The following is a 16,492-nucleotide window of genomic DNA, read 5'->3' as shown; positions in this document are numbered from 1 at the left end:
GAAAGTATCCAACTTTCTTCCCCTTCCCCAGGCACATATTGCCAACTCTGGTGGGCAGACTGCCTCGAAGTGCAAGAAGAGTAACAAAATAGAGATTTTTTTTTTTTTTTTTTTCCCCTCCTTTATTCTAGAGTTCACAAAATGAAAGACAGCCTTTCTCTGATCAAAAGTATTTCCCAAGCAGGGTGGTCACCTGGTTCCAATGCAACCATTTCCCCTTCCTTCCCCCCCGGCCTTCCTGCTCCAGAGGTGCCTTAAACCAGTGTTCGACACCAGACTGATCAAAGCAGCCAAGTTAACCAAAGGTGACAAGTAGCTGTTTTCAATATGAAAGGCTTCGGCTGAAGCACATCAAAATACTAATTCAAATACCGGATAATCAGCATGTTTATAAGATTTCAGCCTGGTACAGGCTACTTCTGTCAAACAACACTGCTGGCTATATGGTCCTCCTAACTGAGCAAATAACCCCCAGAACTTTGCCACAGACCTACACGCCAAAATTAAAATATATTGAAAGTAAGTATGTTTTTGCACATACTTTGGAAGCCAATGAATTGTTTCCGATACAATAACAATAGTACTAATAAGTTAGCATCAAGATACAAACGGCAGCCAGGTCAAATCCTTAAGTCACTCTGTACGAAACCTAGATATGAGCTTGTTTTAGCTCAGAATTACACTGAGACCTCATATGGTCCTTGCTAATGAAATGAGAGGAAGCAGTAGTATCTATTCCCAGTGTAACAGCAGGGAAACCAGATTGCAAGGTTCTTCTGCTAATATGAGTTACTATAGTGTTGCGGGAGCTTTGCACTGCTGCAATAATTGCAGATTTAACAGGCTTTTTCATCCTTCTCACCTTCAAATCCTCTCTCCCTCAGAACAGCTTAGTGCTGCCATCTACTTTTTTTTTTATCCTAACCGGGTGGTGTCTTTGGGGTTTTTTTAATCCTAACAAAGTTCTTAGCAGACTAACTCACCCACTACAACACTGGCTCACTTGAGTCTTTACAGCTCGGTCCCCACATTTATACTTAGCCCAGCTCATCACCACAGGCAAAATTAAAAGTAAAGGAAATAACTACAGGATCAGATCCAAAGTCCTTTTAATGCTAATTTATACTTGAGCCCTTAAATATTAATTAAAAGGAAAAAAAGAAAACAAAACCAAAACAAACAACTCCACTCTTACCCACAACTTATCTTTACAACCCTTGCAGGTATTACGCTAGTAAACTCACAGAAGACAAGGTGGCAAAGACAAAGACACAGGTCTTATCAAATCATCAGGATAGTTCTGGAAAGCAAATCTATCTAGCTAGAAGCGCTGTTCAAAGTTTCAGTCCTAAAGGATTTATAAAATTCTTTTATAAGTCATTTATTTGCAGAGACACTAACACTGCTGGGGGAAAAAGAAGTATTTCCTGGCTGAAGGATCTATCCTCTGAATACAGAGGCTGAAAACATTCAGGCATTTTACTAGGAGAGTGCCTGCTGATGATCAGGCAGGAGCTAGTCTTGATTAATTCTCCACCTCACCTTCATTGCAAACATTTTGTTTAAGGTCTGAGCAATTGTTTCCACACAGTTCCCCAACCACCATTTGTTAAGGGTCTTGATCCCATCTCGAGTGGGATGTGGTTCAGACCACAGCATTTCTTCCACTTTTCCCATGAATGATTCCCATGAATCCCCAGGAAAAGGGGAGGCCACAGCACATTCTGCCTCCCCACTAACACCACACAAGAGAGAGAGTGCATCCATCCTCACTGTTTCTCCCCAAATACTTGTGCTCCAGAGAACTACACTGTTGGCTTCTATCTCCGCTCCCCTTCATTCTAAACAAGATCACTCCAACCTCTGCAGATTAGGGTCAGATTCTCAAAGAAATCAAAGCCTCTGTGAGTGCACTTCATTCAGGGTGGAGCAGTGGGAGGTCTGCAGGTCTGTGCTTGTTCCACCCGAACGAGGTGCTGCCTTTTGACCTGAACAGTTTGGAGAACAAGAAAAAAAATTTCTACATTTCATCATTACCACCCTCATGACATGAGCTACTCTTAGCAAGCAACAGACATGTTCCAAATAATTTCCATCCTCATCCAGATGGGGTCCTAACCACAGGTCCCAGAGCCTTACTTATGATGAGTATCCAAGTCTCTACGCAGATCATTCACAGTGCGTCCCATACACATGCAGAGAGGGTCCTGCACAGAGAGAAAGGCTTTTACCACTGCTCTGCCTACATGTTACAGCACTGGCTGTTCGGATCCCTGCCCAGGTTTGCAGTTTAGTCTCAGATGACCCCAGGCCTCTGCTGAGGCTGCAAACAAGTCACTGGGGCTCTGGTGGAGTGAATGTATTTGTCCACAGGGAATCAAAGGGAATTAATCACATTATGTGTGCTGTACCAGGCTGAGGAAGGTCACACATCTGAACTGGGGCAGCCCAACCTTCAGCAAAGATGTCAACCTTACAAGGAAGCATCCTGAAAAGGGATAAGAGAAGGTATTTTGAGAAATGTGTTGGGTTTTTCCTTCCTGCAGAGGCTTTATTTCGTAACGGAAGACAGATGAAAGAAAAGACAAAACAAAACCAAAATACAGTTTTTAAAATAAAAATTCATTTCCTAGCTGTCATTCTTGGATTTTGCATATCACGCCTCAGCATTAACTGCTGCCAAACGCAAGACGTCAGGTCCATCTGGCAGATGTACGCTTCCCCGGCTGCCAAGTGTCTCCTGAAGATCCAGGGGCTTCACAATTAAGTATATTTGCAAATTCCAGCCTCCTAAATGAGTAGGGCTCCTGAACAGCAGCCTCTGCTTTTGCGTGCCCTGGAAAGGGGGGGAGCAGAAGTACACTGTAATCATCCAGAGTATCTGCTGCACTTGTTTGGTAGGGAGGCCAGTTTCCTGGTAACCAATGGCTATACCAGCTGTGGGAGAGCTTTAAAGAATTCCTTTTTCTCAGATTATCCCTAAGTAAAAATAGAAAGTATTTAGGAAGCAGAGGGGAAACCCAACCATTCAAGCTGACATCATTACTTATTTACATATAAATACAGCCAGGAAATAAGCATATGTATTTATACGTAAACAAAAAAGCTATCTGTACAATGTTTCATATACTGCTTTTCCATCCAATATTTACTACTTTACTCATGACTTAAGAAAAAACTTTCTCCCCAAGAAATTGGTGATAAAATGCCCTCTGGTGGGCGTGACTGTGGACCTCTACAGCAACAACCACCTCCTAAATAGTTCAGAGCCTTCAATATATTCTTGGGATTACTATTTTTAATGGAGTGAGACAAAGAACATACTTGCTTTCCAGAAGAAACAGATATACCCCGACTAGCAAGCCTATGCTTGCTGTTAAGTCTCTCTGGATTAGAATATGAGCTAGAAGTTAAAAACAAAACTATTAGAGCATTCTATGATTCCTAAAATTATTTTAATGTTAATTTTACCTCTTCAAGATACTTTCTCCTCCCCCAAAATAAGCAATTACGAGAAACAGAAAAGGAGAGTCGTATTACATTTTCCTTTGCCTCAGCAAAACAGAATCTTCGTAGACTAAAACAGAGAAAGGGGTGAAGAGCAGCAGCATTTTCAGAGCTTATGAATCATTTCTGTCATGTTAGGGCACAAAGCACAGCTAGGAAGGATGCCCTAACTGTACAGGCGAAAAATAGCCCTTGTCCCGCGAGTGTTTACTGCCTAAACAGAAAAGGCAAAGATGGAAAAAAACTCTCCAGAATATACTGAAGTTAACACTATGTTTCATTCCTATGATGCTCAAAAATTGTGAGTGGTGTTTTGTCATTAATCTGAAATGAGATAAAAGTAAATATAAAGAGAACTGAAGGCTTAAGATAAAGTGACAGAAGAGGTAATTCAGCAACTTCGGGCAGAGTGCATGTGCAGTTACTTTGAGAAAATATGTATTATATATGTATGTAAAACAGACTGATTTGACAACACAAACTGGAAGAGTAGCACCACTGGCAGATCAGACAATGCAAACCCAACCCTAATGCAGCCAAAAGCAGCTGCAGTTACACACAGAACTGAAGTTGGCCCCCCAGTTTCTAGGTTGGTTGGTTTTTTTTGGTGGTTGTTTTTTTTTTTTTTTTTTGTTTGGTTTGTTTTTTTGGGGTTTTTTTTGTTTGTTTGTTTTTTTGTTTTGTTTTTTGTTTTTGTTTGTTTGTTTTTTTGAGGGGGAAAAAGGGGGAGAAGGAGGGAGTGGTGGTGAAGCAGCAGAACTTCAGAGCCACAGCTAAATAAAGATAAGCAGAATAAAAACACGTCACACTAAGGAAAACATTTAAGAACTGCGCTGCCTTTCCAAGTTCTTTTGGAAGCCTTTGTGCTTCCGTTTCATACAGGATATGGCACTTTCCCTGTTCACCCAGCTTGGTTAGAAATTTGTTTTCAGCTTCCAAAGTACAGTTTGCAGTTAATTGTTGCTTTATGGTAAGAATATTTGTGAGTTTGATCTCTACATGGAACGTGAAGCCTTTCCGTCTTTTTAAAGATGTTTCTGGGCAATAAAACTTTGGTTATGAAGTTGTTCTTGGGTATAAATAATGGTGTGATTTAACACTCACCCTCTCCTTTTCTACCCTCAGAAAGAAAAACAAAGCTGTAAAAAATAAAAAAAAATTAAAATTATTATTTATTTGAAATCTGCACTTTATATAAAGTAAAGCACCCCTGCTTTTTATAGAGCTCCGTCCCTCTCTAGTGGCAGCCAGGTCACATACCAATTGGTAAGCCAGCTCCAGGCTTGGCTAGCAGATGTTTTTAAGATCAAAGATCAGAAACTCTTAGTTTCAGATTCAAAGATCTCCTGTTTATTCCTCTCTGCCAACAGCCCACCCAGAGATTCAGAGTTACATTTACCATTTCATCTGAGGACAGAGGCAAAGGGTTTTACTTAGCAATGCTGTCACTTGGTATTGTACTACATAAACTCCATCACCACTTCACCATCATCATTCTTCCACACACTTTTAGACAGTGTGTTGACTGCAGCTACAGTGAAACATAATTCTGTTATCAGACACAGCAAACCAAGATTAAATGGTTGATTTGTGCATGTAATAGTTATAACGCAATGCCCATTCTCTGAAGTTTCTGCCTAAGAGTAACAGATTATCCAGGTAAAATCAGTACTAACATTTCTTGAATAGTAACCTGATGGTTAATTTTTTCTCAAAAGCAGCTTTGCTGTTAGAATAGCAATTACAAGTGTAAGTTACACTGCCCCCTCCCCTTTCTGACACCTTAAAACAAATACATAAAATATTTCTAACAAAAATAAAATTCATGCTACTACGCCTGGCAAGCACAGAGGAAAACACCACAGCACTTTGCTTTTGTTTGTTTGGGGTTTTTTTGTTGGCTTTTTTTTTTTTTTTGGGGGGGGGTGTTGGTGGGGTTTTTGGTTAGGGGGGTAGGGGTGGGGGAGAGGGGTACGTGTATCTTTCAGTTTTCCAATCAAGAAGATGGCCCAAGGCTGTACAGTTCTGATTGTTGAAAAAAAATAACAATCTTTATATATAAAAATAAGGGGGTTGTACTATATGATTTTAAAGATACCTTGTTAGCAAACTTGGAAGTGGCTATAGTAAAATTCAAGATGTTACAGAACTACTCAAAACCAAGAACTGGTATATTCTAACTTCACAGGATAAAATTTAAACAGAGGAAGACTTACAATCTGCCATATGCAGTATCATTTCAGTAAGTACCTTGAGGGAATCTGAGCCTGTTCATGTTTTCCTAAAGATGAATAACTGCATGATTAACAGTATAGCCTGAAAATAGAAGGAAGGAAATGGTTAACCAGGACTTCCACTCAGATTACATGCAGCAGAAGTCTTACCAGCCCACTGGCTTCTCCAGGTGAAAAGTACAGAGGTACCTAATGCCCTGATTAACCATCACCTCAAGCAATGGATGCCTGGGCTCAAGCTGCACCTGCATCATTTCCATCACTTGAGTTCAAGCTTCTCAAGCTGACCCAGCTGGGTGTCACTCTTGATCTCCAGCCCAGACCACCTTAACTCTGCCATCAGAGCATTGCAGCTGCATGAATTTCTTTGAATAAAGAAGGCAGCACAGAATTCGGGGTTTTTGTTTGTTTTACTTGTATTATTCTTGAAATACAACACTTCAGTTACTTAGTTGTTGCAACCACAAGATTTGTCTAAAAACAGTTTTTAGAAGGTTTGAAGGATGCTGCTGTGAACTGCTCAAGTGTGATACTGAAACGGTGAGTTTAAGGAAAACTCACTGCAATTTTATCCCCTCCACACACACACAAATGGGCTTTCAAAATTTGTATCCAAGACAGAGGAAAAACAAACAAAACGTAAGGAGTATTACGGCAGCAAGTGAACCACAATCCTCCTCTCCATCTGCAGATGCATTTGTGTATCTGAGTACCACTTTAAAGTCAGACCTGTATTTTGGAGACTTCAGGAAAGCCTTTTTGTTTCCTTAATTCCTACACCATTTCTATACTCTATTTTTTCCTCCTATAAATAACAACTCAAATATCAGCCACAACTTCCCATTGCCATTTAGTTCACAGAGAGATAAGGTTGTGATGTTGCAGAACTATAACTGCCCAGAAGTTTAATCGTAAAATTACACACTTCTTGTCTAAAAAGAAAAATGTACTAGAAAATAGGTTTTACTTTGGGGATTTTATAATCTTAAAGAACAGCCAGAACATTTATCTAGTGTTTTCAGGGTACCAAATGTTTCATTTAACTCCACTGATCCAAGCCAAGGACAAATTTGGCCCATTTTATACAATACAGAACTGTGAGAGAAAAGAAGAAAAAAAGGTATTGAAGCACCTAGACCACACAAACTAGAGAGTGGAAAATATGCCCACTCCTCAACCCCTTCTTTTGCAGCTACTGTCATCTACTGAGATTTACAGACTCCTTCTTTGACCTTAAGACCTTCACAGTTGAATTTCACAAGTGATTCATTCCTCAGGGTACAGAAACACTGTGCAACATCAGGTTCATACTGGAACATGTCTGCTAACACAGGTAGTGTTAACTAGATCAGGATTTGGTCCACAGTTCAGCTGCTCTTGTGACAATTCACACATCAAGATCAACCAAGAGGTTTTCCAGAAGGTCCCACAGAGCCACATCCCTTGCAGCATCCCCTATAGACCGCTTTTAATCAAATCTCATTACATTTGCTTGCAGTTTCAAGGCTCAGACTTCAGAAAGCAAGAGGATGGGTTTTACTTTCGGACTTGTACAAACACCATAAGAAATGAAGTGTTGGCACAGACAGCCAAAGTCTCACAACTTCCAAATTTGAGATTGGGCATTCAATCCAGCCCACAGAAAATCCAGACTAGCGCAAGTGTAAATGAGGCAAGAGTTAACTCAAAAAGATCAAATCCAACTTTCATTTTTGTCTATGCAACATTGATTTCTGTTAACTACACATGTGTAACCAAGAGCAACATTTGATCTGAAGCCTCATACTTTGATGTCCAGCTATTATAAAACAGAAGCAAAAAGGTAGCTACAAGCATTTGACTGATGTTGCCTGCAAGCAAAGCATTGCAGACAGCTGTACCAGCAATTCACGTTGACAAAATTAAGATGGGGCATGGTAAACCTCACTATTAGAAGTAATTGCCCAAATATTTGGAGTGTTCTTAAGGGGGGGGGGGGGGGGGGGCGGGGGGGAAGTATATGACATGGTGAAAGGCAACACAAAACCACGGACCAAGAAATAAGCTACTACATGCAAATACATGCAAGCTTCTCCCAAGTTAATTCTCCTCTTAATGGGATATTGATTGGTATGCTCAATGTTTAGAAATGTGAAACAACGTGGGGAGAGAAGGAAGACACACTCAGAACAGTGAGTTTGTTTAAACAATATCTATTTTCCTCATATGATCAGCCAAAAAATAGCATAACAAAAAGGGCGGTGCAGTATATTTAATATTTTGCCTTGTGTTTTATGACAAGAAAAAAAAAAAAAAATCTTTCAGATGACCATGCACTTTTTTCCACCCTTCTAAGGAACTGAAGTACAGCATTTTTTCATAACCTCTCACCACGCTACATCCTTAGTGTACTTGAGATTTCTCTACTCCAAATAGGATAGACTACAGAGCATCTGTAGTAGTAGCCAGGCTTTTCAGATGTAATCTATCAAGCTGTTTGTGAAACTGGGGGAGAACCCACTGTTTAGGGGAAAGCAGAACAGTCCAGTCATGATGGAGAACATCTGGACAAGCTTTGTTGCATCTACTCCTCTCCCCAAGAGAGAAGGGATAACAAAGAAAGGAGTTCTATCTGCAAAGCAGCTATTTATATGAACCTCCTGTTTCTTAGTGAGAACCCTTACAATTTAACCAGTGTCATATTATCAGGCACTCAGTTATTCCTACCTTCCAGAAATATCTACCTATTCCAGGGACTACAGTTTTAGATAGAAGAGTTTATTCTTTTTATTTCTGTCATTCACAGAGTTCTTCTGAGATACTCCTTATAGCCTCCAACACATTTTACTAAAACAAGACATTCAAAAAAGGGCAGAGGGGGAAAAAACCCAAACCAGAAGAACCAGCTTCCATTGTCATCAGAGCTCCTAGCCTTGATACTCCAAGCAACAATAGTATCATGCCCAACAGCTCTGCTGACCCACCCTGCTATCAATATACTGAGGATACACCTAAGAATGCAAGCACCGTGGAGGAGCTGTTTCATAGTGTACAGGTTGATACAGTTGAATTAGTTTACACATTTTACATACGCATGTATTTTTACACTCTACCCCTCATTACAAACCAAAAGAAATTTCATACAGAATTAACAACTTCTCCCCCTCCCCCCCTCCATTGCCAGACTTTATGGATGGATGGGGTAAAGGAGTAAGCTCAAAAAGATACTGCCTAAATTTAGTTATTCTGCAGCACTTCATATGTTTTCAAAAGCGTTTTCTAGACTTTTATAAGCCCAAAAACATTTTGCAATATTAAGTGTTCCAATTTGGCATTGTTCCACTCTAGGCAAGCAAGAGACAATAAAAATCAAGAGAAAGTTAAAAACTCATTTTTTGAAGTATACAATATGTCAGGAATCATTTAATGAATTCAGGTGTTGAGCAAGCTACAAGTCAACCAAAATTCGTAGTACATATGTATTTCAAAGCACAGGTAAACACAGCTGCATCCACTTTAAAGTTGCTCCCCATCATGTGATTATTACAATGGACTTGCTGAACCCTTCTACCTCCCTTTTTTAATCCAGAGTTTACCTGTGGCTGAAAAAACTAACAGCATTTAAATTCTCCTCCCTCTAATTACGGGAAACAGCATCTTTAAGCCTCAGTCTGAGGAGAGAAACTTCCTTTGCATAGTTACAACATGCTGCAATCTGCAAAACCGCTAGCGTTGCTTTTGCAGACCAAAAAAAACCAAAATCCTTCAAGGTCTGACAAAGCACCTATCAGAGTAGAATTATCCAATTTAAATATTAATTACTCATCAGCATGGACTTTAAGAAGTGTCTAAAGCAAAAGCTCTTAAATCACACTTTAAATCCAGGATTTCTACCATCTGCACCGTCACACAGATCAGTTTTGGGGTCGATTTTTTGTTGGTTTTGTTTGTTTGTTTTAAAAAGAGGGAAGACTGGCAAAGAGTCTCTCTCAAGAATATCAAGAGATGTATGAATAAGGTCCAGCTCAACAAATGAGGCATGTCTTGAGACCTATACAGGACACCATTCTTGCCTCAGATACCCCTGTATGAACTTGAGGGATTCTTCACAGTTAGCTCTCAGCTACACTGACAGCCTAAAATCCACTCCTACTGCATGCACACCTAACAGTCTTTCATTAACAGCAATGGTGCAGAGGAACTGCATCAGTGGCAGATTTTCTTGCAAACTGCTGCACTGAAAGTGTTCCAAAATATACCCCTAGAAATAATCTGGTTTTCTCAAATTGCATATTACCCGTATTTATGTAGAGTTTAGTCCAAAACTGGAAGCAAACCCAAGAACCGTATATTCATGTCTTCCAGTAAGGTAAACCAAACGTGAACTGAAGTCCTAGCACTTAGTATCACATGTCATATGGCATATTGTAATGGATGGCAAGGAATTAAAAAAAAAAAACCCACACAAAAAAAAAAAAACCCACACACAACCACTGCACAAAACACTATAAAAGCAATGTTGAATTCATTTTAAAATAAGTCTTTGTCTGCAGTTCAAGCAGACTGCTTCAGTGCAAGCCAGACTATAAGTTACCTGAAGATTAAGACCACCAAAAACCTATGTGTTCTTCTGACGTTAATACCAACTCTGGCAAAAACCCAAGTTGAGGATATTTGAAAACATACACCTAGGCAGCACAGATTTAAAAAAAAGCAGCACAAAAAATAAACAGAATGGTCCCATGTTCCAATATGCTAATCCACAACACAAAATTATTTATTGAAGAGTGTAACTAGGAATTCAGTTACTGTCATTTATTAGGTGGTCAAGACAGCACAGAGGTAACCAGCCACATACAACAGGGCTAAGAAGGCTTCTTGGGGCATCTCTCATACCATGTCCATTTAGTTCTGGTTTAACCAGAACAGGTAAATGGCACATTCACACCCTGTGAAGTGCATTGATTTTCCAGAATCTGACAGAAAGGCGTTCCCATAAGAGAGTTCTGATCTATTTCCTTTTAATCTCTTTCTTTATAGCTGAGGAACAATTCTTTGTACTTCTGGTAACAAAGGAAACACAGAAGTGACAGAAGCATGTCAAAGCTGTTTACGTTTCATACAGCCTCACACCCAGAGCTGCTGTTGGCAGGTAACTTCTTGAGAAGACAGTCTTCAACCTTTGCACAGGAGCTCCATCCGCTTATGAGTAACTTGAGAAAAGAGTTAACTGCATAAAAGGATGCTAAAACCACTCCCCACACTGAGTAAACTAATACAAAGCCAAAAAGGGAATTTAAAAAAATGTGACAAAGGGTTAATACAATAATTGAAGTACCTGCAAGTATATTCAAGGCAATATTATCTGATTTGTATATTTATGGGCTTAAAGATACAGGTATTTATACAGTATTAATTCTGTGGAGAGACGTATATTAATAAGGTGAACAGATACACAAATAAATCACAGACTTTAATGATACTGTGTCATATTTAAGGTTACTGAATCAGCACACTGTGAGGCCAAATACTGAAAAATGGAAGATATAGCGGAAAAAAAGCTGAAGGACCAAGCCAGTCACTAACACATGCTGAGATTTTAGCTAGCTAAAAGCCTTGATTACGGCACAAAGAATTAATGATCTGAAAACGACCTAGACCTCCGTGGTGCACTATGAAGTTGATGCTCTGCAAATAGAGCAGCTGCAGGATCAGGCCCTCAGGTATTTGGGCTCCCTAAGTCTGCAGCCTGTGGCAGCAAGTCCAAGAGCATCGATTGGACAAGTAACTGCAAGAACCTGAGTAATGCTATGCTCAACCTAAAGAAGGGATGCTAAAAAAATAAACAAAATAAAAAAAAAAATTAAACAGAGCCCAACACTTAGAAGTGCAACAACAAAAAAAACCAAACAAAAAAAAAAAAAAACACAAACCACACCAAAAAAACCAAACAAAAAAAAAAAAAAAAGCCAGATCAGTTTTAAGATTAAAAAACTAAATCCCACAACAAGGATATAGTGGAAGGGACTGGGGTTAACCAGGACAGGACAGACTGGAATTTCTCTCTCCATTTTCAGATTCAGGAGTACCTCCTTCCCCGTAAAGCTGTGCAGTGGTGGAAACTCACACAGAGGCTGTACACAGAGAAGAAAGGAAGGGGAAAAAAAATTAGTGATTTCCTACCCCTGCTTTATTTTTTTTGTGCTTCAGGAGAACTGGGTCCATTGGCTCTCTGAACTAAATTCAAAGGTCAGGAAAACAAGCCTGAATTGCAGATAGGCATGGAGAAGCAGAACAACATTGGGATGAGCATCAACAACTACAAATAGTTAAGGCCCCAATCCCAGTGGCCACTAGCGCGGTGCTGAACTGGAGCCACTCCAAGGGAAACAGTGGATCGCAAACTGGGAGAAGGACACATGGGAGCAAAGCAATATCACTGGCAAGATGAGCGCAGCAAACCTGGGGATAATGAAGTCTCCTCACAAACAGGCACTGAAAGTGATAGCACCAGATACGGTGCACAGTAAACCCCAAAATCATATTTAATTTCTAGATCCATGTCTTCCTCTCCCTTCATTAACAGGGTTTCTAGTCAACATACACACTATATACTTTTTATTATTGTTTGAAGAAAAGGAGCAGCAGCCCTGGCAGCATGCTAATCTAGAAGAGGAGACAAAACAGAGGTGGTTACTTTCTTCCCTCAAGATTTCTGCTTCGGAAAAAACAAATGAACAAGAAAAGGATTGCTCCTGCACACCAACACTTTTTGTTTCATTTCAGCAAGACTTCGACAAAAATCTAATTCACTGTGCCGTGTACCTAATATATTGGGTACCCTAAGTATGACCATCACTCATTAGAAATGTAATTAAAAAGTGACAAAACTAGATTCCCCCTCCCCAGCATGCAGATGAAAACCAGTAACCCTGCCTCTATTTGTAACCATGACAACTATAGAATATTTTATTTCAGTAATATAATTCACACTGAACATTTGCTCATAGGTTTTGTTGTTAAGGGAAAGGTTGACACACTGTGCACGCATTTCATAAGCTACCGGAGACAACAAATACAGTGAAGTCAGGCAGTTTTCCAGACTGAGAACCTGGTATGTATTTCAGAGTTCATTTAAGACCCTCTACAGGAAGCTAAACGAACATGAACAAAAAATCATCAAAATTAAGTGCTACTGGTCCTTCCCTCTGAGACAACTACATGGTATAACTGGATGTTTGACTTTTCAATAAATCACAGTGATACTCTTGTATTTTAGAAGAGGTATTAACTCAAACCCCAAACTTTAATTTTCAATTAAAATATGATAGGCGTTATTCAGTTTATATTATGAAATATCAAAATGGATGTAATCAAAAAAGATATCTATATGATACAAGGCAATGAAAGACATAGTTTACATATGCTAGCTAAGTCGTATACTGGATGGGTCACTAAATTACTTGCATAGCTCCCATATTTCATCTTAAATTGAAGACAACTTCCATAAATACACACAATGAGGACAGGTTATGAGAACAAAAAAAAAAAAAACAAACCAACAACCACCCTGCACATTATTCAGAGAAGATTAAACAACCTCCTGAGCATAACTAAAGTTTGACGCAGATAAATGTCAGTGTAAAATATGGCTGTACTTTATTTTCCTCCACATGGGAAAAGAAAAAAAAAAAAAGCAAGCCATTAGCATTTTAAACCAGAATACAACAATAATATAAAGAAGAGACACACTGTTGCTTTGTTTTGGAGGTGGGGGGAAAAAAGAAAAAAAATAGAAGAGCTTGCTGGAATACTATTTCTTCTCTCACAGATCATCTCATCCATCGAGGAAGATTTAAAGTTTCAGCAGATTGCTAATTATAAGAGACAGGAATACTGCTATCTGCAGTCACCTTAAAGCTACAGTAGTTTGGTTTTTAAGTACCTCAAAATTGCCCTCAAAAGGATAGCCTGACAAATGTGCTTAAATCAGCGCGAGAGACTCACACGTGCCTACACGTACACACATACACACTTACTCAGTTGTTTTAAAGGATATCAAGATAAGGAAAGTTTCTTCATTTATCAGCAATGTGCTCTATAATCTTCCGTTCAAGAAAAAGCCTACAGCAAACATGCATGGCTTTTTCCTTCATTGATGGAAAAGTGATTAAATCCCCCTTAATCTAGTTATCAGAACACTATTTTTTCTAAACAGTTTTCACATAAAATAAACAAAAGCTAAGCAACTGACTACATGACCAGGGCTCTGTAATTTTTGGTGGTGGTGGGAGATAAATCCATCTCCAGCGTTCTAGGAATATTTTTAGTTGAGAAAATGAAGCCAGAGGGGAAAAAATTAAAGCAATCCCGGAGAGTATGAGCACACACTATTTACGGAGTGTATGAAAAACACCACCATCCATCCCCAGAACTCCCTTCCTCCAGAGCTTTCTTCACCCTCCGGGGAGGTCAAGGAACCTGAACCCAAAATCCCGGGGAGCACAAACCTGCATCCTCTCACGACAAGGACAGCTAGTCACATGCACGCAATGTCAAAACAAAAATAAAGTAGTTTTTCCCTCCCATCCTAAGCAAGACCTTCTGAAAACAGGTACCCAGGGGATGCGCCTCTGTGCGCCAGACAGCACTTCGGCTCGAAGATAAGTTAAAAGCAAACAACCCCCAAATAAAAAAGCATCAACAGGAATGCCGAGCAGCAGCCAAACAAAACCTCTCACCGGCGAGGAAACGTCACACGGCGTGGCGAGGCACGGCGTGGGCAACGCGTACAAAGTGATTAAAAAAAACCCCACAACAAATATATTTAAGCAGTATTGCGCCGAGAAGTTCCTCGTACACATCACGCGTGGGGAGGAGGGGAAAGGAGGGGGGAATGGAAACGTGCTGCGGGCACAGGGAGCCGACGGAGGGATTCGGGAAGAGAGAGAGAAGAAGGGAGGCAGGCAGACTGCCTGCCGGGGTGCGCCCGAGCCATTCCCAGGCAGTTTCGGGGACGGCTGCGGGTGCGGGCCCACGGGTGGGAAGGGACGATCCGCCGGGACAGCGGCCCCAAGGAGGGGTGAGGGGTGCAGGGGGACGCGGCCGGCCCCTGGGGCTGGAAAAGGGGAGCGGGCAAAGAAGGGAAGGTGCGCGGCCGACCCCGCTCCACGCTGCGGCGCGGGCGAGCGCCTGAAGTTGTGGGTGTGCGACGGGGGTGAGGACACCCACGCCAAGGTGGAAAAAACCCTGGCAAAAAGATAAAATCATCATAACAACATTACGATCCCCCGCGGACTCCCCGCGCAGCACCCCCCCGGCGGCGGGAGGCACGCAGGAAGTTTTTAATGCGGGCAGCGAGCGCAGGCGCAGGGCAGCCGCCAGCCCGGCGATGCCCGGTACCGCACCGCACGGCACGGCTGCCGGCGGCGGGAGCTTCGCGGGCGCGCAGCCGCCGCGCCGCTTACCTCCCTCCGCGGGGGCGCAGGCGGCCCTGGGCTAGCAGCGCGGGTGCGCGGCCGCGTCCTCAGGCGGCGGGAGGATGCGCGGCGGCGGGAGGCGGCGGCTTGTGCATTGCAGCCTCCGCCGCTAACGCAGAGCCCCGCGCAGCTGCGGGCGCCGGGAGCCGCGCTGGAGGCCAGGCAGGGGGGCGCGGCGCGGCGGCGAGGGCTGCTGCGGAGCCGCGACCATGCTCCCGTCTGGCCGCCTTCCCCTCACCTACTGCCCGCTTTAGCCGGGGAGGTAGGCGGCCTGGGCGCCGGGGCGAGGGGCGGGCCGGGCCAATCACCGTTGCGGCGGGAGGCGGTGGAGCCAGGCCCGGCCCGCCCCGCACGCCGCGCCGCTCCGCCCCGCGGGAGGCTGCCCCGGGGTCGGGCCCGCTGCCGGCCGAGCCCTGCGGAGGTTCCCCCGGCGCGGTGCAGGTGCGGTGCGCTGCGGTGCTCCGCGGCCCGGAGCGCAGAGCTGTGCGCCGAGCGCTTCCCCGCGGTACGCGGCGGGGACGTGCCGGGCAGAGCGCGGCTGCGGAAAGGTCACCGGTCTCCCGACTGCCTTCAAAAGTAGCGGGTAGTTGGAAAGAAATATTACCCAGCTTTATTAAACCATCCCTCTCCCGGGACGTGATCCAAAGCCTCCTGAAGTCCGCAGGACTGTTTGAATAGGTCGGTGCGGTTCTCTCCTGACACCGCTCGTATTTTATTCTTTTTTTTTTTTTTTTAATATCCATCGTGCTTGGAGTCACCACAGATTTTACGCGTGGAAATCTGCATCCGTCTCTTTACCCTGTGTAGTCTTGTATCCTCATGTGCTGCTTTGTAGAGATCCTTCTGATGTGCACACAAAGCTGCATATGCTGTAGTTTTAAACATAGAACACTGTGTCTTTTGTATTTCCTGTAAGCATAAAAATAAGCTTAATCACATTCTTTTCTCCTTACTTTGCCAGTTAAAAATGCATCGTGGAAGAATATATGCTCTAACGTGTTGGAAGGGAGGCAGTTGTGCCAAACGACAGCTGAGCAAAGCAAAGGGAGGGAGGGGAGCGCACAACCCGGCAGAAACAGGCAAATCCATGTTTTTATTGAAAAAGGGACACGCGCTGCCCAATGCCTGCGAGGAAGCACGGTGCAGTGTTAAAAGGGCAATTTCATTTTTTTTCTCTTCCCAATCTCACTAAAAATGAAAATACATTATTGCAGCGGACTAAAACATTTCTAAACCCGGCCATCATCATTAATATTACAACATTTTTAGCAGAATATGGCCTCACTCTGCAAG

The 16,492-nt window shown here is 42.3% G+C and overlaps 1 protein-coding gene across 5 annotated transcripts in view; it reads right to left on the bottom strand.

Annotated features, from left to right (window-relative positions):
* The window catches only part of KLHL29 (kelch like family member 29), a 410,258-nt gene extending 394,190 nt beyond the window's left edge, over nucleotides 1–16,068 (bottom strand). For 2 of the 5 annotated variants that reach the window (XM_030490107.2, XM_032920018.1), the window contains exon 1: nucleotides 15,804–16,068. In XM_030490107.2, coding sequence (XP_030345967.2) covers nucleotides 15,804–15,942 — 139 coding nt within the window. In that variant the 5' untranslated portion in view covers nucleotides 15,943–16,068. Of the gene's footprint in view, nucleotides 1–14,230; nucleotides 14,292–15,187; nucleotides 15,447–15,803 lie in introns of those variants that run through there. The other 3 variants (XM_030490109.1, XM_030490106.2, XM_030490108.1) reach the window with 2 other exon arrangements.
* Between the last annotated feature and the right edge of the window lie 424 nt (nucleotides 16,069–16,492).

Source organism: Strigops habroptila, chromosome 6 (genome assembly GCF_004027225.2).
Source record: "Strigops habroptila isolate Jane chromosome 6, bStrHab1.2.pri, whole genome shotgun sequence".
Classification (NCBI taxonomy): Eukaryota; Metazoa; Chordata; class Aves; order Psittaciformes; family Psittacidae; genus Strigops; species Strigops habroptila.
This window is presented reverse-complemented; position numbering and strand designations above follow the sequence as displayed.